Raw genomic sequence first — 22633 nt, forward strand, 5'->3', positions numbered from 1 at the left:
GTGGATTCCTTGATTTCACCCATACATGTTAAATGAGCATCTTGGGAATGAGGTTCAGGACTCCTCATATTCAGCTAGTTCCCCAGGTGACTTAGGCCACTGAAGGCTGATAACCACTGGCACAGCCTCTTCTTCTCAACTAAGGAACAAGTCTCAGCAGTTTGTAGGAACTTTCATAAATTGGTAGCTCTGCATTCTCCATAAGAACCTGTAGCTACTCTCTTCAGATAAACTTAGGAAACAAAGTGTTCATTTTCCATACATTTTCCATAACTGTCTTTGACAGTTAGGTGACCTTGCTCTTTATTCTCAAAATGCCACTTTATAACTCAAAAGTACAATAAATCTCTCGAAGAAATGTCCTTCCCCAAAATAAAGCCTCAGAAAAGAAGCAATCCTTGACATTTGATATTGCTTAATGTGTATTGTGTCAGTTTCCTAGGCTGCCATTAAAAAAATCACTACATATTTGATGCCTTAAAAATAAAAAAGATGAAGTCTGAAATCTAGGTACTGGCTGGGGCCATACCCTCGCCCAAAGCTCTAAGGGAGAATCTTTCCTAGCCTGTGCTAGCTTGTCGGCTCCTGGCATTCCTTAGCTTGGCTGCATAACTCTAGTCCTCCCAGCATCTTTACATGATCCCCTGTTCTGTCTTGAAAGGACATCTTTTAAGGTGCATTTAAAGTCCACCTTAATCTACTGTGATTTCATCTCAGTCCTTAACCTTAATTACATCTGCGAGAACCTATTTCCAAATAAAGTCATATTCTGAAGTTTTGGTGGACAGTACATTTTGGGGGAGAGAATACTCAACCCACCGTGCTGTGTGTTTAGTTGCTCAGTGGTGTCCGACTCCTTGAGAGCCCATGGACTGTAGCCCTCCTGGCTCCTCTGTCCACAGGGTTTCTCCAGGCAAGAATACTAGAGTGGGTTGCCATGCTTTCCTCCAGGGCATCTTCCCAACTCATGGATCAAACCCTGGTCTCCCGCATTGCAGGCAGATTCTTTACCATCTGAGCCACCAGGGAAGCCCAGGAATACTGGAATGGGTGGCCTATCTCCTCTCCAGGGGAACTTCCCAAGCCAGGAATTGAACCAGGGTCTCCTGCATTGCTGGCATATTGTTTACTAGCTGAGCTACCAGGGAAAGACCATTCAACCCACTACATATACTGATCTACTTCCCTAATTTTTTGTTATTCTTACAGCTCAAGTTTCATAGTAGCTATTCATCCAGATGTTAACTCTCCTTACATTTCTGAATTTAAACACAAAATCCAGTTATTACCCAAATGACTTTTTATGCCGATTCACAGGAGTTGATCCCTGGATGGAAGCACTTTTCTCTTACTTCCTGTCTCCCGATGAATATCTTCAAAGAAAGCATCTGCTCTTTAATACTTTACTTACTGCAGCGTTCCCATCCTGATTCCCCCTCTCTGACTCACATGAAACAGCTGTTTAGTCAACAGTTGGGCTAGATCATCAGCACTGACCTCTGCTTGAGGTCTGACTGAGGAAGCTTTACAGAGTTAACTAGGAAATGAATTCGCCTTAATACCTTCCCCCACCACCCAGTCTCCATTGATGCTTTGGGGAGTATTATTTTGAGAAGTTTGTCAGCACTGAGGAATTTCTGGTTTAGAAGAATCCTTGATCCTGTCTCATCTTAGGAGTAAAATATGCTGAAAAAACAAGTGTTATACAGAACATTTCCTCCCCTGTATCAGCAATTGACTCCTCAGGATACAAGAAAATCAGTTTTCTGCCTGGAAGAAGATATAGCAGGCCACAGCTATTGAAAACCCGGAATTGTAAGTCTATAAATGTAGATAACAACCTGTGTGGATTCTGCTCATTTACAAAGGTATAGAGTACTTGGATTAGTTTTCAGTTTGGTATAATGTTAGCATGTGTTTTTGAACTTTATACACAGAAAAAAAGAAAGAGAGGGAGGGAAGGAGGAAGAAAAAGCACAAAAAAGAAAAGAAAGTACTAAAAGAAAAGGAGGAAATTTTCACCTCTTTTGGTCAGAAGTATCAAAATTGTATATGATGTTATCGGTATGTCCGCTCTGTTCTTTGGAACATATCTTTCTGAACTGCACAAAGTCCGTTTTCTTCTTCTCATTTTAAACTTCAGAAGATACTCTATAAACGCCGTAAGAACAGAGTCTGTTGTTCCTTTGCCATATTGAAAGAACCTGAGACTTCTGTCTTTCAGCTGAGCTACATACAGTCCGGTTCTTTATCATTTTATTGGAAAAGAAGTCCCAGTCCCGTTAAATGGTCCTTTCTTCCCAGTAGTGGCACCTTTTGCATAAGTAAAGACCTGCATTTGAGACTTCACCATTTGAAATTTTGAATATTTCCTGTGTTGATCCATTTATTTACTACTACCACTGCACTTTACAGGACTCATTAAAACAAAGTAAAAAGAAAAAGAAGAATGAATGATGACTATTTCTACTAAAAGAGTACAAAAGCCATAGAGTATATTCCCTAGTAGAGTATTTAATTTGGTCATTCAGGAGAACAGAATAGTAGTGGGTTGTGGAGGAGGGAAGAAGTAGGAAACCTAGCCTTCAGAATAACCTTGTTCAGAAATATCACCTCACACACCTTCCATCAACCAAAAGGACTTTGGGATTACTAAGCCCCTGCTGTAGAAGGTGTGCAACCATGGTCGGATCTGTCCTGGTTGATGGGGAAAAAAACAAAAAAAACCAGCAAAACCTTGTGGTAAGATCCTCAATCCCCAGTCAGGCAGAGGTCAAGTTTACTGATTGGGGATTTTGATTTCCAAGTGACTGAAAGCAGGTAACTTAATTCTTGGGTCATCTAAGTAGAAGACTAGGCAGGAAGTGTAGCATAAACCTAAGGCAGTTTGACAGCCACCTTGATACCGATCAGTGTGGCTTCCAATGCAGAGCCCAGGGCCACAGAAAGGACAAAACGTGTCACCTGCAATCAGAAACCTTCACTTCTACTCTACCTTCTACCTATTTTTGAAGAAACCAACTTGGTCTCCACTCATTAATAAGATCGCATCCCCAACCAAATTAAATTTCCCTCTCAAAGGAGAAAAGGATGAAACTGCAGCAAACTCTGTGTTATATGCAAAATCACATACACAATAAAGCTATAGAGAGAGTAGTAGTGGTAGGCTTTGATTTGGGGCCATACTTTTTACTAGTTTAAACTGTATTGTTAATTTTTTAGATTTATAAGATTGTAACTTACACACTCCATCCACTGTGGTTTAGGTAACTCCTACAAAGTGGATGGTAGGGTCTAGCTTGTGGTTTGGTGAACCAGTCAGTTAAGCTTGTCCTAGGAGTGTATAACAGAAATGTATACAAGATCTAATCATTTATACTTTGTATAAAACTACAGCAAGACTCTGTTAATCAGAATATGTGAATGATATACTTGAGATGAGAATAATAATAAAAGTGCAAGATTGGAAGAAAAACACCCAGATCTTTCATTTTTGTAGAACTGATGTCCTTACTAAGTACTGCCTTTACGGACTGGCTGACAGATATGTTTTGTTTCTTCTAGCCCTCCAAGGGAAGCATTATTCCTAGATTGCAGGTGAGGAGCCTGAGGCCCAGGGAGATTAAGTAACTTGTTCAAGGTCACATGTCTAATAAGACTGTGCCTGGGTGCAAAGCAGGTCAGTCTGACTCTGCACCTACTGTTCTTAATGTGCAGTTCATAGAAGGTAGAATGGCATAGTGGAAAGGCTTTGTAATCGGCCACAAAGATTGCTACTAATTGTGACCTTCAGCAAGTGACAACTTCTTTGTACCTCAGTTTCCACAACTGCTAAAGAGGGATACCACCAGAAAAAGTGATTGTCCTGATAAATGCCACAAGGGAGGGGTCTTCCTTTTGTCCACCAGTATACCCCAAATGCTTACAGCTTTTGGTCCTACTGTTGAATCAGTTATGCCTGGTACTTAGTAAGCGCTCAATACATGGATAAAAGAGCCTGGTGGGCTACAGTCCATGGGGTCTTAAAGAGTCGGACACAACTGAGCAACTTAAGTGCACACACACACACACACACACACACACACACAATACATGGTAATGTCCAACTGCATCATTAGTCATCTTCAATCCTAACCTCAGAGCAGAGAGACTATAATAATGTGCTGTCTCCAATCTCATTTAATTCAAACACTAGAAAATTAGTACAGTATGCATATGCTGACATTTCTAATCTTTTAATCCAGTGTTGATTCATGTCCATGGGCTTTGGAACATCAAAACAAATTTGTTGAATACAACAGTAAGATAAATTATATTTTGTTATTACTCTTGTTTTTTTGCATTGATTTTTGAATGCCTTCTCTAAACATTCTAGCACATGTTTTTTCTTTTAAAGAATAATGAAAACAAAGAGTATGAAGTTTTGAAAGAATAGGCAAAATAAGTCTGTGTCATCAAAAACACAATCTACAGATGCACCAGTGTAAGTAGCGGTTATGCTTAGTAGGTCCTGGGAATGAAAACAGTTTGAAACTAGAACTCTTGTCTTTTTCCCATCATAGCACTGTGTTATTTTATCCCTCACTGTCTATGTTTGCTCTGTAAATTCTGCACTAAAATCCTGGGCGCTGAGGAGACCCAGCGCATGAGCTACATTGGCCTGCCTGTAAAATTAGCACCCATGCTCTTTGTCCTTAGTACACAGCGAGAAGAGCTTGCATTTCTGTTGAAAATAGACTGACTAATGATATCTTACAATTTTTGAACCAAACACAAATTTTCACCAATCAGATCTGAAGCATAATGTGTAGTATATATGTCCATGGATCCTCTACTGTGGTTTTTGTGTTAATATATTACCTCATGTGTAGATTCACATTCTCACAATTGTTTTAATCTCTTCTGTATTTGTGATTTTGCTTCGTTTGGTATCTGTGATCTTAAATATGTATGCTCTCTTTTCCCCTTAATCACCTTCATAGAGTTTAATCTTTTATTCATCAAATACCTAGCTTTTGCATTTGTTTATTCTTTCACTGTTTATTTTTGGTGAATTTTGCTAGAATGTTTAGAGAAGGCATTCAAAATTTAACTATATCCCATTGATTCTCTTTTTCATTTCTTGTAAGTAGTTTGCAATTTTTCTTTTGATTTCATCTTTCATCACAGAATTAAATGTGTTCTTTTAGAGGGGGTTATTATATTTTGTTTTTTATTTCTATTTTTATAGAATCTTGATTTGAAAATGTGACTTTTATAAAATTCTTTAAAATCTTTTTGCCACCAAGTTAATGATCAGCCATCAAAGTGTTTAAGATATTTTTGAGGGACATATGGATCTATATGTGGAGAAGGAAATGGCAACTCACTCCAGTATTCTTGCCTGGAGAATTCCATGGACAGAGGAGCCTGGCGGGCTACAGTCCATGGGGTAACAAAGAGTCAGACACAGCTGAGCAACTGACACACACACACGGGTCTGTGTGAGTCTCTTAAATCAAATTTATCAATATTTATTCAGTTCCTTTATTTTTTATCTACTGAGTTGTTCTATTATGAAAGATACCAAAGCTTGCACTATAATTATTTTTCAGTTTCTCTTTGCATTTTTAATATTTTTCCTTTTAATAGTTTGGTTCATAGACCAATAGTTTCTTTTTTAAAAAAATATGTATTTGATCCTATTCATAGTTGCAAAAAAATTTTTGATAAACTTAAGGCATTCATAATAAAAATTAGAACAAAATAGAAGTTATTTAAATGTAGTACTGTGTTGCCAAAACTCAACAGTATCTCGTATGCTAAAGCATTTAAACCCACATTTTAGTTAAAGTCAGAACTGTGCTTATTATTAAGCAAACACTGTTGAAAGCACTGGAGAAGTCAGCGGCACCCCACTCCAGCACTCTTGTCTGGAAAATCCCGTGGACAGAGGAGCCTGGTGGGCTGCAGTCCATGGGGTCGCGAAGAGTCGGACACGACTGAGCGACTTCACTTTCACTTTCATGTATTGGAGAAGGAAATGGCAACCCACTCCATTGTTCTTGCCTGGAGAATCCCAAGGACAGCTGAGCCTGGTGGGCTGCCATCTATGGGGTCACATAGAGTCGGACATGACTGAAGTGACTTAGCAGCAGCAGCAGCAGCAGTAAAAACACTGAGAAAAGACCATAAAGATGAGAAAATTGAACATGGGAATACCAGACCATCTCACCTGCCTCCTGAGGAACCTGTATGCAGGTCAAGAAGCAACAGTTAGAACCAGACATGGAAACAAAAAACTGGTTCAAAATTGGAAAAGGAGTATGACAAGGCTGTTTGTTGTCACCCTGCTTATTTAACTTCTATGGAGAGTACATCATGTGACATGTCCGGCTGGATGTATCACAGGCTGGAGTCAAGACTGCCAGGAGAAATACTCAGATATGCAGATGATACCACTCTGATAGCAGAAAGTGAAGAGGAACTTAAGAGCCTCTTGATGAGGGTTAAAGAGGAGAGTGAAAAAGCTGGCTTAAAACTCAGCATTCAGAAAACTTAAGATCATGGCATCCGGTCCCACCACATAGAAGGAGAAAAAGTGGAAACAGTGACAGATTTTATTTTCTTGAGCTCTAAAACCATTGCAGACTGTGACTACAGCCATGAAATTAAAAGATGCTTGTTCCTTGGAAAGTAAGGTATAACAAACCTAGACAACATATTAAAAAGCAGAGACATCACTTTGCTGACAAGGTCCATATAGTCAGAGCTATGATTTTTCCAGTAGTCATGTATGGATGTGAGAGTTGGACTGTAAAGAAAGCTGAGCACCGAAGAATTGATGCTTTTGAACTGTGGTGCTGGAAAAGACTCTTGAGAGTCCCCTGGACTGCAAGGAGATCCAACCAGTCAATCCTACAGGAAGTCAACCCTGAATATTCTTTGGAAGGACTGATGCTGAAGCTGAAGCTCCAATACTTTGGCCACCTGATGTGAAGAGCCAACTCATTGGAAAAGACCCTGATTCTGGGAAAGACTGAGGGCAGGAGAGGGGGGCGGTAGAGGATGAGATGGTTAGAGAGAGTCACCAACTCAATGGTCATGAGTTTGAGCAAACTCTGGGAGATGGTGAAGGACACAGAAGCTCAGCGTGCTACAGTCCTTGGCGTCACAAAGAGTCGGACAGGACTTGATGACTGAACAGCAAGCAGTGATTGCCTAAAAGCATTAAGTAGGAACATGTATCCCATCCACAATAGTCCAAAGAGTTATGAAATTATTTAGGAATAAATTTTAAAGAAAATCACAAAAGTTTTGTGAAGAAACGTGAAGTCTTTTTGGAGGATAAACTAAGATTTGAGAAACACATTTTTCTTGAAAAAACAATATAAAAGTGTCAGTTCTTTCAAAGTTCAGTTCAGTTGCTCAGTCATGTCCGACTCTTTGCAACCCCATGGACTGCAGCACGCCAGGCTTCCCTGTCCTTCACCATCTCCCAGAGCTTGTTCAAACTCATGTCCATTGAGTTGGTGATACTATCCAATCATCCCATCCTCTGTCATCCCCTTCTCCTCCTGCCTTCAATCTTTCTCAGCATCAGGGTCTTTTTCAGTGAGTCAGTTCTCCACATCAGGTGGCCAAAGTACTGGGGTTTCAGTTTCAGCATAGGTCCTTCCCATGAATATTCAGGACTGATTTCCTTTAGGATTCACTGGTTGGATCTCCTTGCAGTCCAAGGGACTCTCAAGAGTCTTCTCCAACACCACAGCTCAAAAGCATCAGTTCTTCAGCACTCAGCTTTCTTTATAGTCCAACTCTCACTTTTGAAAGAAAGACCAGTTCTTTCAAAAGTATAATGTAAATATAATGCAAATGCAATTTCAGGATAAGTTGAGATGGGGGTGGTTTTTTGTGTTAGAATTGTGCATGTTAATTCGATTCAGTTGTGTCCAACCCTTTGACACCCTATGGACTGTAGCCCGCCAGGCTCCTCTGTCCATGGGGATTCTCCAGGCAAGGATACTGGAGTTGGTTGTCATGCCCTCCTCCAGGGGATCTCCCCAACCCAGGGATTGCACTCCTGTCTCTTCAGTCCCCTTAATTGGCAGGGTTATTTACCTGGTTGATCTTAAATTTATATTGCAGAATAGGTGCCAGCAGGAGCCCAGTACAGTGTGAAAAAGAAAACAGATTTGCTTTATTAGATATTAAGTAACTAAGGAAAGAATAAACACAGCTCAGTGGAGAAGAGAGAAAGGAGACTGGATAGCTGTATATCTGAGAATCTAATATATGACCAAGTGGTATTTCAAAATAGTAGAAAAAAAGAGTTATTTAATAAAGGATGCTAGAAAAACAAATGTCTTGAAAGAAAGTAAAGGTGGGTTATAAAATTAAATGAAAAAATTTTTTCATCTTGTAGAAAAATACAAAGTATACAAACAGTCTAGGGGCCGGAAAGACAAGATAGGAATCTAAAAGCTATAACAGAAAAAATAATGGACTTGTATAGACACAGACACCCACACATATTGGAAGTATGCCATAAATAATGGCAACAGATAACGGAGTTATGAAACTATTTGCAACAAAGAATACAGAGTATTAATAATTCATGGTAAAGAACAAGTTTTGCAAATTGACTAGAAAGAAACAAACAGTCCATAGAAACTGGATAAAAGACTATTGGATAAAGCTACATTTCATAGAGCAGCAACAAAATAAACCCATCCATGACCAGGGAAACACTAGTGTCAGATGACCAAAATTGGTATAAAAGATTTAAAGCATGTATAAAGAGGTCTTACAAATCCATAAGATGACAAATCACTGAATCCCAAAACCTAAGGGATAACCCTAGTGTATATACCCAGTGATATGTTGTTTTATCTAACCAAAGATACACAAATTAAAACAAAAATGACATATTTTGGCAGCTTTCTAAAAGTAGCAATTGCACGCATTAGTGAAAGTGTGAAAAAGAAAGCACCATCATGCATTTCTTGTGTGTTTTTATTAAACTGACCTTATTGGGGGTCAGTTTCCCATGTGCAGCAAAAGCCTATTCATATTCTTTGATCCAGCAATTTACCTTACTGGAATTTACCCTATAAAACCCTTATTATTAGTTACAAAGATACCTATTTAGAAATTGATAGATATTTAATATTATGTGAAGACAAATATCTGATAAAGTAATTTTCAATGTTGTATACACATCTATAAAATGATATTTTTGAAAATTATAATGGCATGAATGGGAAGTACATGTAACCGTTATAAAACAGTGTATACAGTACGAATCTCATTTTTGAAAGTTTATGTATCTTTTTCTGAGGCACATGTGTTATACTCATGTGTGCATATGAGTGTCTTTATGTCTGTCTGTCCTTAGCAAGTGCTATATTGTTATTCACATCTCGCCTTGATGATCTTCTAATGCACCAGTATTGTTGAATTATGGAAGATGTCAAAAGGTTTCCATTGTACCTAGAATATAAAACTTGTTTTGAAGATCCATCAGAAGAGAGAGATTTGTAATTGAAAAGATTCATGCATTTACACAGAAAACAAAAAGTTCAACAGATTTAGGATAGGAAAGTGAAAATATGTCTCCCTAAAACTGTAGGTAAGAGCTGAATTCCTGGATAAGCATAATTGTTCACAGGGATACCATTTTTAGTGTCACTTTTCAGCTGAAGGTTGCTTTTTAAGTGCAGAATGGTTCTTTCTTAGAAAAAGAGTAGAAACTCACTTCAACTTATTAAAAACAATAACAGCAACATGGGACAAGAGACCAGTGATCCTAGAGCATAAGTCATCAGCTTCTAATTCTAAATGCCATCAGAGGATTCAGTATCTATGCTGAGCGTAAAATGTCCAAGAGATGAGTTATTAGGGTTGAAAAAGAAAATGCATCAGGAGATAAATTGAGACCTTGATGCACTGGCTTGATATGCTTGGACTTACCTGGAGAGCCAAGGTCAGCCCCTAAATGACTTGACTTCTCTACTGGGGAGAGGAGTAGACAGAATATTAGACAGTAGACCTCAGTGTCACTACAAGAGACTTGTCTGTGTCCCAAAGAAAGAGGAAATCTAGAGGAAAATGGAAGGTAAAAGATAGCAGCCTAAACCAAACAGGGTAGGTGATCGTCCCTCGTGGAGGAATAACAGAGTTTGAGCACGCACCTCCTGCCAAGCCCTTCTGTAGCCATCCTGCAGTCTTGTTCCCAACTGATCTTCACAAAACTTTATGAGGGTCGCTACTGTTTTCATCTGCATTTACAGATGAGGCTTCTTGTGAACTTGCCAGGTCATAGAGCTGATAAGAAGCGAGGCTGGAAGCCTCCTGACACGACCTTTTGTTCCATATGCATCCAATTTTTACAGAAGGAAAAATGAATAATGTTCCTAGGAGGGAACAGTAATGTTTTCTCTAACAAAGAAAATGGTACTGTTTGAGTCGCAATACTAGTTTTGTGGTTTTAAGTGATTCATGCATGCCCCATTATTTTGAAGATGAAAGATTTCTTCTTTATTGGTATTTTTTGTGTAAATATATCCAAATCTGTCCATTCAAAGCTGTTCTTTAAAGTGTACTGACCAGTGTCAGTCTGTCATGCTTATTTTTAGCCATGTAGTATTCAGTATCAAAGTGGAACAGTGAATGACTGCTTAGTTACTAACTCCCACTTTTATCCTTTTTTTTTTTATCTGATAAAGTAGTGCACAAAACCAGTGACCTCAGCATTTTAACACAAACACATCTTAGATGACAAGCTGCTTTGTTGAAAACTCTCCAATATATATAGGTAGATTTATGGATCTAGATCTAATAGAAAGTATAATTTTTTAAAAGCAGGCATTAAAATGAAATCCTAAATTTTTGTGTATGTTTTGCCTATATTTGATTATGGTATAGGGAAAGAAAAAACACTTCAGTTGTTATCAACTTTATTAAAGTTGTCCGACTCTTTGCGACCCCATGACTATACAGTCCATGGAATTCTCCAGGCCAGAATACTGGAATAGGTAGCCTTTCCCTTCTCCAGGGGATCTTCACAACCCACGGATCAAACCCAGGTCTCCCACATTGCTGGCAGATTCTTTCCCATCTGAGCCACCAGGGAAGCCCAAGAATACTGGAGTGGGTAGCCTATCCCTTATCCAGCGGATCTTCCTGACCCAGGAATTGAACCTGGGTCATCTGCATTGCAGGCAGATTCTTTACCAGCTGAGCTAAGGAGAAGCCCCATCAAAGATCACTTTGGATTAAAAAAGAAAGAAAAATAACATTTCTGTTATTCTGCCACTGAACTATATAATTGAATCTGGGCAAACTGGGATTTCTTCTCTTGGTTCTTTCATTTTAAACATACAGATGTGTAAAGACTTGGCCTTCCCCCATTCCTGGTGAGTAGAGCTCTGCTGATAATCATTGGCCCCCTTGCTATTCAGGGAGAAGCGCTCTTCTGCATAGGACGACATTCATGAAGTCCAGTCATGCCTTTTAAACTTCTATTGGTTAAACACAACTGAAGTATTAAGAATTCCCCCAGTCTCGGTCTGAGACTAAAAATTAAGACTTGAAATATTAAGTAAGTGCTTTTTCTCTCCTAGAGAACAAACATCTCTGGACCCAGCTGAGTGTTGTTCTTCTAACAGAATGATTGCTTTTCAAAATAACACTCAAGTATGAAACTGTCCAGTAGACACAGTATCAGAAACAGAGCAGATCCATTTTCTAAGCCCCATGTAGGCAGACAGCATCTAGACCAGATGGAGCTTTGAGATTTTTAATTTAAACTATCTAAAAAGCAATACAGTCTTCTAAAAATGGCTTTTACTGATGGCAACCATCATGATTCACATACTAAAAAGGCTCTTGTTCTCATACCAGAAAATTTAAAGGTAGTGTAACTTCTTTGTCATTGCAGGAACTTACCTTAATCTATTATGCATTGTTTTAGCTATTATAAATTGGTAAATGAAATAAAGGCACATCTCAACTTTTGACTATCCATTTCATTATTGTCACTTACATATGAACCAAGCTCTGCCAGCCTGCCCACCCCTGCGAAGAAGATACCTTGTCTGGTAGTAAGGACTCCCCTGGGCTAGAGGCCCCAGGGCAGGAGGTCTTGAAGAGATGGTGTGAAAAGTAATCTCTTTTCTTAGCAGTTTTATGTTGATAGAACTCAACATAATTAAAATATCTTATATACTATTAAATATAAATAGCACTTAAATACTATTATGATACTATTTTAATTATGTTGAGTTCTATCATTCCACAGCTCTAAATTTCCAAACAAGCAACTTATAGAAACTTTTGGAATATTGCCTTTTTGTAAGGTGATCTCCCAACACCCTCACCCAAGATTGTTGTAATTCTTTCAGAACCAAGAATACACAGAACCAAGTTGCTTAAAGATCCAGTGGAGCAAGCCAGTCTCATTAACTGAATATAGAAGTTGTAGTGGATGCTAACATTTAAGAACTTCCCTTGTGCCCGTCCTATGCAAAGAGCCTTGTGTATAAAAGTTTAGTGAATTGTCATAACAGCCTCATGCAGAAGGCATTATCATTCCCTCCTGTATCTTTAGATGAGAAGATAGACTATAGATATTGGTAAAATATGTGTTTTAGGTGCAGGGCAGTATGTTAGTTACTAAGGTTCTAAGGAGTCAAAGACATGGTCCTGCCCTTAAGATTCTTATGTTTTCCTGGGACACTGGGTTCTCGTGAGCTTCTCCTACTGTCCTGCAGGATGGTGGGTGAATGCCCAAATGAGCACATCGAAACGTATGCCTCAGGCACTCACTGCAGGCAAGACCACTCGGCCTGAATACGTAAGGAAGCTCTTCTTAGAACCCTTAGAATTTGAGCTGGTCATTGAATAAAGCTGAGATAAAATATTTCAGGGAAGGAGTCTGAAATATTTGAGGCAGAGCAGTGTCCTTGGCCACTTTGTGAAATAATAGTTTGAACATTTGTCTTATGTGGAAGACATGTGGTCTGTAATTGGTGTCTTCAGGGCCCAGAAGAGCAGTGCCCTGGACAGTGGTTTAAAGATGTTTGAATGCAGTATTTTCCCCACTATCCATGCTGGCATCTGTGGACTCAGTTCAGTTCAGTCGCTCAGTCGTGTCCGACTCTTTGCGACCCCATGAACCGGAGCATGCCAGGCCTCCCTGTCCATCACCAACTCCCAGAGCTTGCTCAAACTCATGTCCATTGAGTCGGTGATGCCATCCAACAATCTCATCCTCTGTCTTCCCCTTCTCCTCCTGCCTTCAATCTTTCCCAGCATCAGGGTCTTTTCAAATGAGTCAGCTCTTTGCATCAGGTGGCCAAAGTATTGGAGTTTCAGCTTCAACATCAGTCCTTCCAATGAACACCCAGGACTGATCTCCTCACAGTCCAAGGGACTCTCAAGAGTCTTCTCCAACACTACAGTTCAAAAGCATCAATTCTTCAGTGCTCAACTTTCTTTACAGTCCAACTCTCACATCCATACATGACCACTGGAAAAACCATAGCCTTGACTAGACAGACCTTTGTTGACAAAGTAATGTCTCTGCTTTTTACTCAAAGCTAAATTCACGTTAGAGCCCAACATGCTAACATTATGATTCAGTAACAGCCACAGCAGCTAACATTTGTTGAGCACTTACTACATATCAGATCCTGTTTTGTGTTTTTACTTATCTCATTTATTCCTCACAACAACTCTATGAGGTAATTTATAGATATAGGAACTAATAAATAAGCCACAGAGATTAATTCATTCACTTACTAAGAAGCAGAGCTAGGATTTGAACCTAGGCAGTCTGCCTCCACAGCTCTCATGCTCTGCACTACAATAAATCTAGAAATTTTTTTCACAGAACATTTCTGTAAGTGGTACCATCTCTGTCCCCAGACTCGCTGAATGTATTTTGAGCAGACACTTGTCTGCGTGTACACACACACCTCCTACCCTACAGGTTGTTAAGAGGAATGCAGAAAGGGGCATCTTCAGTTTTTTACTACTATATAGTATGTATTCTATATACTTTGCTACCAATTTGTGATAATACAAGGATTATGGTTCTGGTTGGTGGGCATCGATGAACAGGCTCTGAGGTCTACAGGTAGAGGGGGCACTAAAACATCAAACTCACTTGTCAAGGAAAAGTTTGATCAATACAGAGCAGGGTAGTCATGATTAATGTTGAATTGACACAAGGTTGATCAGTTTTTAGTGCAGGTGAGGTTAACAGGTAGGACATATTATATTACCATCTTAGTGGATGTATCGTGCTCAGTGTTCCAGTGACAATTGGTCTTGGGTGCTTGACCAGACAGCCTTCCTTCCTGTGGGTAGGTTCCTGCTACAGTCCCCCAGGTGGGAGTCAGCCAGCCTTTTCTCACACAGTGGGCACATCACCTCTCGACAGCTGTTAAAAAGTATTTTCCTGTGGCTTCTCACCACAGGACCCATTTCCCTCCTCTGAAGCCGAACAGGTCGGGCCTCGTCTTTCCCTCAGACCATCAGGTACAAGTGCACTGGAGTTGCCTGGACCAACCTTTCATGGCTTCCTCTGCTCCGAGGTACACAGTGCCCAGCGTCCCAAAAGGACTTCCCTCCAGTTCTGAGTCTAAACCTTGTCGATATGGGCATTCTTATTTCTTATGACATAGCTCTTAAGGGCTGGAGTATTTTATAAGACAGTTCTGAAACCAGATTGAAACCTAGTCCTTTCCCTAAAGTAAATCACAGAGGAGAGGAGACTGCCTGCCAACATTTACAGAGAAGTTGAGCACAACCTAATGGTTCAGGAGGAAGGGGAAACATGGTGATAGCAGGTGGGGAAGTTGCTTCGTATCTTTGTTGTTCTTAAGATTGAGGTAAAATTGGGATAGAGTGAAACTGCACAGGTCTTAAATAAATGTACCATTTAATGGAATCCAAACTCTTAATCAAGACACAGAATGTCTCTGCCCCCCCCCCCGAAAATTTCCTCATGCTCCCTTCCCACCAGTCCCCACCCCCACAGGCAACTACTGTTCTGATTTCCACCACAAGTTAATTTTGCCTACATCATAGAGTTCTGTGATGAATCAAACGTTCACATCAAAAGTCTCTTACTGAAGATTACTTGGTATGGAAGAAAGCAACATTGAGAGATTATGCATCAACACACTGTGTGTCCTTGGGCCAAAAACTTAACCTTCCTGGGCCTCTTACAGGATTCCATGGGTGATCCTTTTGATTCCTTAAAGATGGCACTCTAGTCACATTTCTAATCTCAGAGATCCCTTCCCCCAGTCCGTTCAAGAACCCCAAACAGAAATAAACCTGGGCTCATTTCACCCCCTCCAGTTGAGCACTCTGTCAGGTCAGTCCTCCCTTGTGATTTTTTTTGAACACGTCACTTCCTTTAGTCCCTACCTCCTCTTCATTTCTTGCCTTGTATGACCAAACTACTCTTCCAACCTCTTTGCCCCTGGTCCTCTCCAAACTATTCTTGTTACTGCTCTCAAGCTAACCCCCGCTCAGATGAAACAAATTCTGGTTCCTTGTCTATTTAAAATCCTTAAGAGGTTCTCTACCACTTAAGGTGCTTCTCTATCACCTACAGACTTGCGTTCCCGTTCTCAAATGTGACAGTGAGGGTCTTCAGTGAACGCCTCCAGCCTAGTTTAGTGCCTTCAGCCCTCCATGCTCTCTGCTGGGAGGTTCACCCACCACGGCTCCCCATTAGGAGACTTGCTGTCTCCCTGGTTCTGCTGTGAGCTCTGGAGTGAAGTTAGGGATTGGTGTTTTTTGGTTCACTTCTCCATCTCCAGCACCTGGCATATGACTTTGCTGAAAACACTTAACCCCACAGTAACCAAACAATGAAATTTCTTATGATGACGGCAGTACTAAGTTAGGGTCTCATTCAGTCTCTGAATTCAACTTCACACTGACATTTCTAGAAATTAAAAAGTCATATGGAAGTTTTCAGGCAATTCTGAGCACTGTATCAACTCTGACACAGAGTTTTTCTTTCCAGTAGCCTTTGTAGTGATATTGGGTCAAAAGTAAGAACGTTTTTTATTTGGAGAGAGGGTGTCTTGTTGATAGGAGATCTCTATAAACAGTGAATCCTGTTGGTGGAGAAGAGCTGTGTTCTTTAATTCCTATCTCAAATCTAATTTAAGGTGCTTATTTATTTAATTCTTGAATGGCAGATTCCTATTTCTAGAAACAAAGATGATTTCTTTCTAAAGGTCTTTGTGGTAATTAGCAAGCAGATAAAAAACTAAAAGTGACTGGTAAATATTGACGCAAGAGCCCGGGAACACAGGTATTTATAGCCCTTGTTTGTTCATCTTGGTTCACTCTGTCCTGATTTTTCTTCCCCTGCCTTCAGTGTGAATCAGCATTGCTGTCCAGATGGATCTTTACTCCGTCTGTATTTTTATCTTTTCCAAAATCTAGATAAGAACCTTGATGCTGTCCATGACATCACGGTGGCGTACCCTCACAACATTCCCCAGACGGAGAAGCACCTCCTCCTCGGGGACTTCCCCAAGGAGATCCACTTCCACGTCCACCGGTACCCCGTGAACACCCTCCCCGAGTCCAAGGAGGACCTCCAGCTCTGGTGCCACAAGCGGTGGGAGGAGAAAGAAGAGAGGCTGCGCTCCTTCTATCAAGGGGAGAAGAATTTTTCCTTCACGGGGCAGACGGTCGTTCCTCCTTGCAAGTCAGAGCTCAGGGTGCTGGTGGTCAAATTCCTCTCCATCCTCTACTGGACCCTGTTCAGTCCCACAATGTGCCTGTTCATCTACCTGTACAGTCTTGTCCGGTGGTATTTCATCATCGTCATCGTCATCTTCGTGCTGCAGGAGAGAATATTTGGTGGACTGGAGATCCTCGAACTTGCATGTTACCGCCTCTTACACAAACAGCCACATTTAAACGCAAAGAAAAATGAGTAAGATCATTAAGGTTCACGGTGGAAAAGCCTAGGGCGTGTTTCGGAAATGTTCTAAGCCTTTGTAAATGGAGATGCATTTTTGCATGACTATGTCAAATATTTCTTACGACCGTCATTATTTGTTAAAAGATATTTTGCACTTAGTTTTGTGGAACAATATTGCTACACACACAATTTTTTTTTCTTTTTAAATCTCTGAATGTAATTTCAACACTGTGTAGCAGGGAGCGATGGCGGCAACATTAACGCGGGCCGGAGTATTAGTAAACAATCATCAGGCTGTTAGCAGTCAAGGTACACACAGACCTTACAGGTTCAGCCCTGCTTCCTGACAAATTCCCCAGACGGGAGGCAGAGCTGAAGCTCCTGAGCACCAGCCCAGATCAAGTGCTGGCACTTGACTGTGAAGGTGAGGGACCTTCCTCCCAGCTCCCTCCCGGCACTGTCCCTGCACCCCTTTCTATGCCAATCAAACCCTTGCATCCTTCCTTAAGACCAGAAGACAGAAACCCTTTCTCCTTAAGCCGAACAAACATTTTGATAGGAAGCCCTTCATTATTCATGAAACCTTGGCATTTAGCCTTGCACTGACCGCGACATCAGAAAACCACCGGTGCCCTTTTCTCACGCAGAAAATAAGACCTAGACGAGTCTCAGGGAGCAACCACAGGCTCTCCACTCAGAAACCTTAGTGTAAATTTTTAAAGCTCGGACTTCAAACAGTAGTTCTTCACTTCTGTGTACCTTTGCATATTTAGCACTTGTTTCTTTACAGCTTGTTGGCAGGTGTCGCTTTTCTGCATTAACAATGGTATACATCAAAGTCACTTACCTTTTTGAGAACATTCTGGTATTGCCGTCAGAAACTCACTTTTGAAGTTCTGTCTTGGTTGAAATATTTCTTTAAAACCTTCCACAAAAAGGAAAGTTATTGTATTTTCTACATGTGCATGTGTGTCTAACTTCTGTTGCTAAATCAACAACAAAAACACTTGCAGACAGGGCCGTAATGGTTTAACCTAAATTATTCAACCCTTGTAGCCTTGACAAATTTTATTAAAATCAAAATGGTCACAAAAATGAATCCTTTCTTAATGATAGGGATCTCTCTCTTTTTTAGTCTCAGGCTTCCTCTTTCACTAGTAAAATTTAAACCCACTTTTGACCAATTGTTCTCCTAAGTATTCTTGTCGTTTGGAGTCAATGGAAAATCCAGCAAGCCAACAGTACCAGTCTCCTTCTGAGGCATAAAAAAAAGAAATATGTGGTCGAGGTTTCCACTCCACTGGAGCCTTGCAATTACTTTTTAAATTTTATTTATTTATTTTATCCTAATCGGAATGCTGGTCAGAATAGCAGAAAAGATGGGGCAATTAAAAGTCTTGTGCTGTAAAGCAAACCTGCCTGCTTATTCCTGCCTTGAACCAGCCCCAAACACTCTTTCTAGCTTGGTATACTCTTGGCGCAAGTGCTTTCTCCTTAATGACGTCTTATTTTTGCTGGACGGTGATTTCCATCCAGTGAACAGTGGACACAAGCATCGCCAGGGAAGGCAAGCACGCTGTGAGCTGGACTTACCGGGCAGACTCTTCCAGAAGGTCCTGGTCACAGCAGCCCTTTGTCAGCACACCACCTTCACTGGGAGAGTTCTAACTAGGGCCTCTACTGAAGGCCCAGCCTGTTTAACTCCTCCCCCAAGGCTGTTTTCAGTACTACTGGGGCTTCTGATTCGTTACTACCCACATCTGCTCCAGACCCAGGTCTTCAGTGGTTTTTAAGGTGGTTATTTTGTTTTTAAACCTTCTCCCCACCCCCAACCTCCAATAAAAGATGTTTTTAATTTAGGTCTTTCTCAGACTCCTGGTTATATTTGGAAACAAGAAAATAGTTTAGCAAGCAGGATTGCCTTTGTCCTGGGTAAGAGATACGCCGCACTTTCTACCCTTCAGGTGTTTGTAATGTAGGCTGTTCCCCCTTCCTCCAAGCTTCTCTTGGCTCCTCTGGCTTTAATGGCAGGTCCTCTTTAACCTTCTGAAACCTGTAAAGGGGGAACTCTTACTTTCTAAAACACAATTTCTTTTGGTCTTAAAAAAAACAAACAAACATGTTTTATGATAAAACGCAAGCTCTTTTTTTATGCCCAGAACTCATAAGCCCAGAAACTGAGACATTGTACTTGCTCTAAGACTTAGAAATGGTAACTTTAAAAAGAAAAAAGTTACCTCTTTGGGGGTTTTTTTTGGGGGGGGGAGGGGTGTTTTGTTTGTGGGGTTTTTTTGGGGGGGACGGGGAGGGGTTGCAATAAGGCTTCTTTTAAAATTGTAATTATTTGCGTTTTCCTACCCAACTTTTTCTTCTCTTCTTTAAAGAAATATATGGTCCATGATTTAGACTCTAAAACTGATAGCAAGTAGAGATTAGTAGTAATGTCAAGTAGAGGTTAATGCAGCTTCAGTCCTGCTTGGCCCCAGGAAGGAGCCCCTCCCCACCTCCAACCCTCACTCTGGACTCAGCAGCCCCTTGTCTGGCTGCATATGGGCCCTCGCCTCCATCTAAAGCCCTTTCAGTCCATCAAAAGTAAACTCAGTGGAGTTTGAAATGTTTACAGCACTATGTGTCCACTTACTTGTCACATCTTTCCCATTTGGAAACGTTTTAAATAAAGCGAGTGTGGTTTATAGGGGACGTGGAAGATTACACTTAAAATAGGAACCTACAACTGAAGGGCACTGATGAGGCCATAAGGCTTCCCACCAGGCCTCTTTGATGAAACAAGCCAAAGTACTTGTGAAATCCAGTAGAAGAACATGGTGGAAGACTGAAAGAAAAATAAATGTCAGAGCCCATAATTTAAAGCTGTTAGTAAAATCCTCTCCTTGTTTGTCATGCTACTAAAACACAGCTTCCTCTTGAGTCACTTTGAAATGAGTTACGTCCACAGCCCTAAGTCAGACGCTGTCGACCGTCGGCAGCTGAGACTCCAGGGAGACGTTCCCATCTCACCCGCACTTCAAGCGCCTGACCATGCTGCCCTTGTGCACTTTTATAATAGAGACTAATGGAGGGAGCCTGTTGGTATTAAATTGTTTACATTTCTTTATATAAATAATGTGCTTTCAGTGCCTTAGTTACAGGTCCCTTTCTTTTTCTTGCTCCAAGAATCCTGCAGTGTGTCTCTTAGGTAAAAGTCTCTTTGCTATTCACTGGGAGAAATACGGTTTATAGAACACTGGTCACTGTGGTCAATACTACTTTATGATGCCATCTGGAAAAGAGAACTTGATGCTGAGGGTAGCGGTTGCCTCAGGGCTATGATTTATGTTGTAGAAAACAAAGATGCTCTTGTCACATGATGAACTTCAGATTAGATATGGCCCTAAAGTTGTCTTGTGCCGACCTTATATTCTTACTTCAGAAGAGAAATCTTGGTTTTGGTAATTCATTTTTTTAAAAAGATCATTATGTGCAAAACACTAGGTTTTAAAAATAACTCACAGAATGGCCTTAGTTTTCAATGTCCACTGCTATGTTTGTGAGTTGTGGTCTCTAGTATCCATCCCAAAATAAAGTGGAATGAATTCAATAGAGTTGACATGTGTGTTGGGCTTCTGTTTGTGCAAGGATGACTGACTGGGTGCTGTGTTGTTACAGTCTCACCGTGTGTCCTGTTGGGGAAGAGCTGATCAGTTAGGACTCTCTTTCACAGATATTTGAAACAAAATGCCAGAGCAAAAAGGGGATATAATGCCTTCATCCTTGAAAAAGTCCAGGGGCCACAGCCAAATTCAGGGCTCAGTGAATGTCCTCAGAACATTCTCTTCCTCCGTCTCTCAATTCAGCCTGAAGGGAATGTGGTCATTCCACAAGAATGGGGGTCAATGGGAAATACCCACATCACCAGCTGTAAGAGGCAAGTGGGACTCTCATCACTGCTCCTCTGCTGTCTGGGAAGCTGGAACTAGGAAGGCAAACCTTTTACCAAAGCCTGACAAGTGCATACAAACATACTTAGCCAACAGACGAAAAAGTCATGGGACTTAAGGGTAGCAGAATATGCCACCCCAATATTTGCATATAGGAGCTCAGGGCATGTCACCCCAATTAGACCATGTTGGTATGCTGATTATTTTCAGTTGTAGGAACTTGAAAAATAGCAAATACAGGGAAGGGCTGTCTCTGAACTCCCTTTTTCTACCTAAAGAGATTCTCCAAAAGGAGCTCAGTCGCCATAAATCCCCTCCCTGGGGGTTTCATCAAACTGACTGACTCTTGTCACAGGAAGGGACAGTACACACCCACACATTTTATCACAAAAGGCCATACTTCCCTCTCCCCCATCTATTCCAAGGGCCCATTCATCTTTCCTGATCACCATTCACTCTCCCCTAAGAAGGCTACTTTCTCTCTCCCCTTTCCATTAAGTAGTATTTCAGCCTGGATTCTAAGCCACCTTGGGGAGTTCCTCAGTTTTCCCTGGGTATCTCCATGAATACAGGAGGGATAATACATGCTAATCAATTTTTGATTGTTCTTCTCTTGTTAATCTGTCTGATATTTCAAGAACCCAGAAGGGTAGAAGGAAAATGATTTTATTTCTCTGCAGAACCTGAGCTCTGCAGCACCCCACACTGTCTTCGGATCCTCCAATGAGCATCTGCTTGAAAGATTCACTCTAAGGGGAGCTCCCATCACCACTCTCTGGGAAAAGGGTGTGCAGGACCAGAAGAGCCAGGTTGCCAGGACGGGGGTCATCAGGCTGGTGGGATATCTATAATCTGATTGGACAGAGGGGAGAGGAGAGCAGGGTCTTTCTGGTCTCCCATGTGCTTCCACATACTCATTTCACTGATAAATTATATAAAGGGCTTCAGCAACCCCCTGTGAAGGGTGGGTTTCTGATGAGGTACTTCAAATGCCAGCTAGTAGGCCATAGGATGTCACAGAATCTAACCTGCAGTCAGGCAGTGCACTCTTCATGCCAAAACATTTTTAAAGTAAATACTTAAAAGACAACCTGTGCTCTCTCGGTGTTGACTTGATTCCCAGGAGCCACATGGTGACTTGATGCCTGCAGTCACCTCAGCCTTACATCCCCTCAGGTTCAAATCTAGTGGGAAACAGCCAGAGAGACCCCTTCCCCAGTGACTCAACACAAATTCTAAATTGGGTGGCAATGGTCATTCCTGAACCATGCACTTGCCTGAAAATATTAGGTGGGTTGTATCCCTGGATTACTCACCACCCCCCTAGAACCAGGTCTGGAGGGTGTCCCCTTGGACCACAGGGACAAGGTTTTGGGGAGGGATGAACTTTAACAGGATTGCTATTGAGAACAGGATAAAAATGATGCTGGACGGCCAGATGTCCACCTTGACTCTGCAACTTCGAAAACCTCCCAGTGGAGTCAGGAGGAAATTGACACGGCTTCCAGAGAAAGTCCCAAACCCTGCACCACGAGAGACACAGAAGAGCTCGGCCATCTTCTCCCTCAACCCCAGGGGACATCTAGGTCCCCGGGAGCCCACGGGTTCTCCAGAGTTGCACACAGACAACCTCATCAACAACTAGCCCCTCTGAGGACCTCACGTCATGACCTCCACCCAGATTGCCCAGACTTAAGACAGGATGGACAGCATTTCCATGGGAAGTCGGTGGAAGTATAGATCTCTCCCTACT

The 22633-nt window shown here is 41.2% G+C and overlaps 1 protein-coding gene across 3 annotated transcripts in view; it reads left to right on the top strand.

The window, feature by feature from the left end:
• LCLAT1 (lysocardiolipin acyltransferase 1) overlaps positions 1-20544 on the top strand; it is a 188386-nt gene extending 167842 nt beyond the window's left edge. For all 3 annotated transcript variants that reach the window (XM_043917508.1, XM_043917507.1, XM_043917509.1), the window contains one exon: positions 16456-20544. In XM_043917508.1, the coding sequence (XP_043773443.1) occupies positions 16456-16958 (503 nt within the window). In that variant the 3' untranslated portion in view covers positions 16959-20544. The remainder of the gene's footprint in view (positions 1-16455) is intronic.
• The last annotated feature ends 2089 nt before the right edge of the window (positions 20545-22633 follow it).

Source organism: Cervus elaphus, chromosome 11, assembly GCF_910594005.1.
Source record: "Cervus elaphus chromosome 11, mCerEla1.1, whole genome shotgun sequence".
Lineage (NCBI taxonomy): Eukaryota > Metazoa > Chordata > Mammalia > Artiodactyla > Cervidae > Cervus > Cervus elaphus.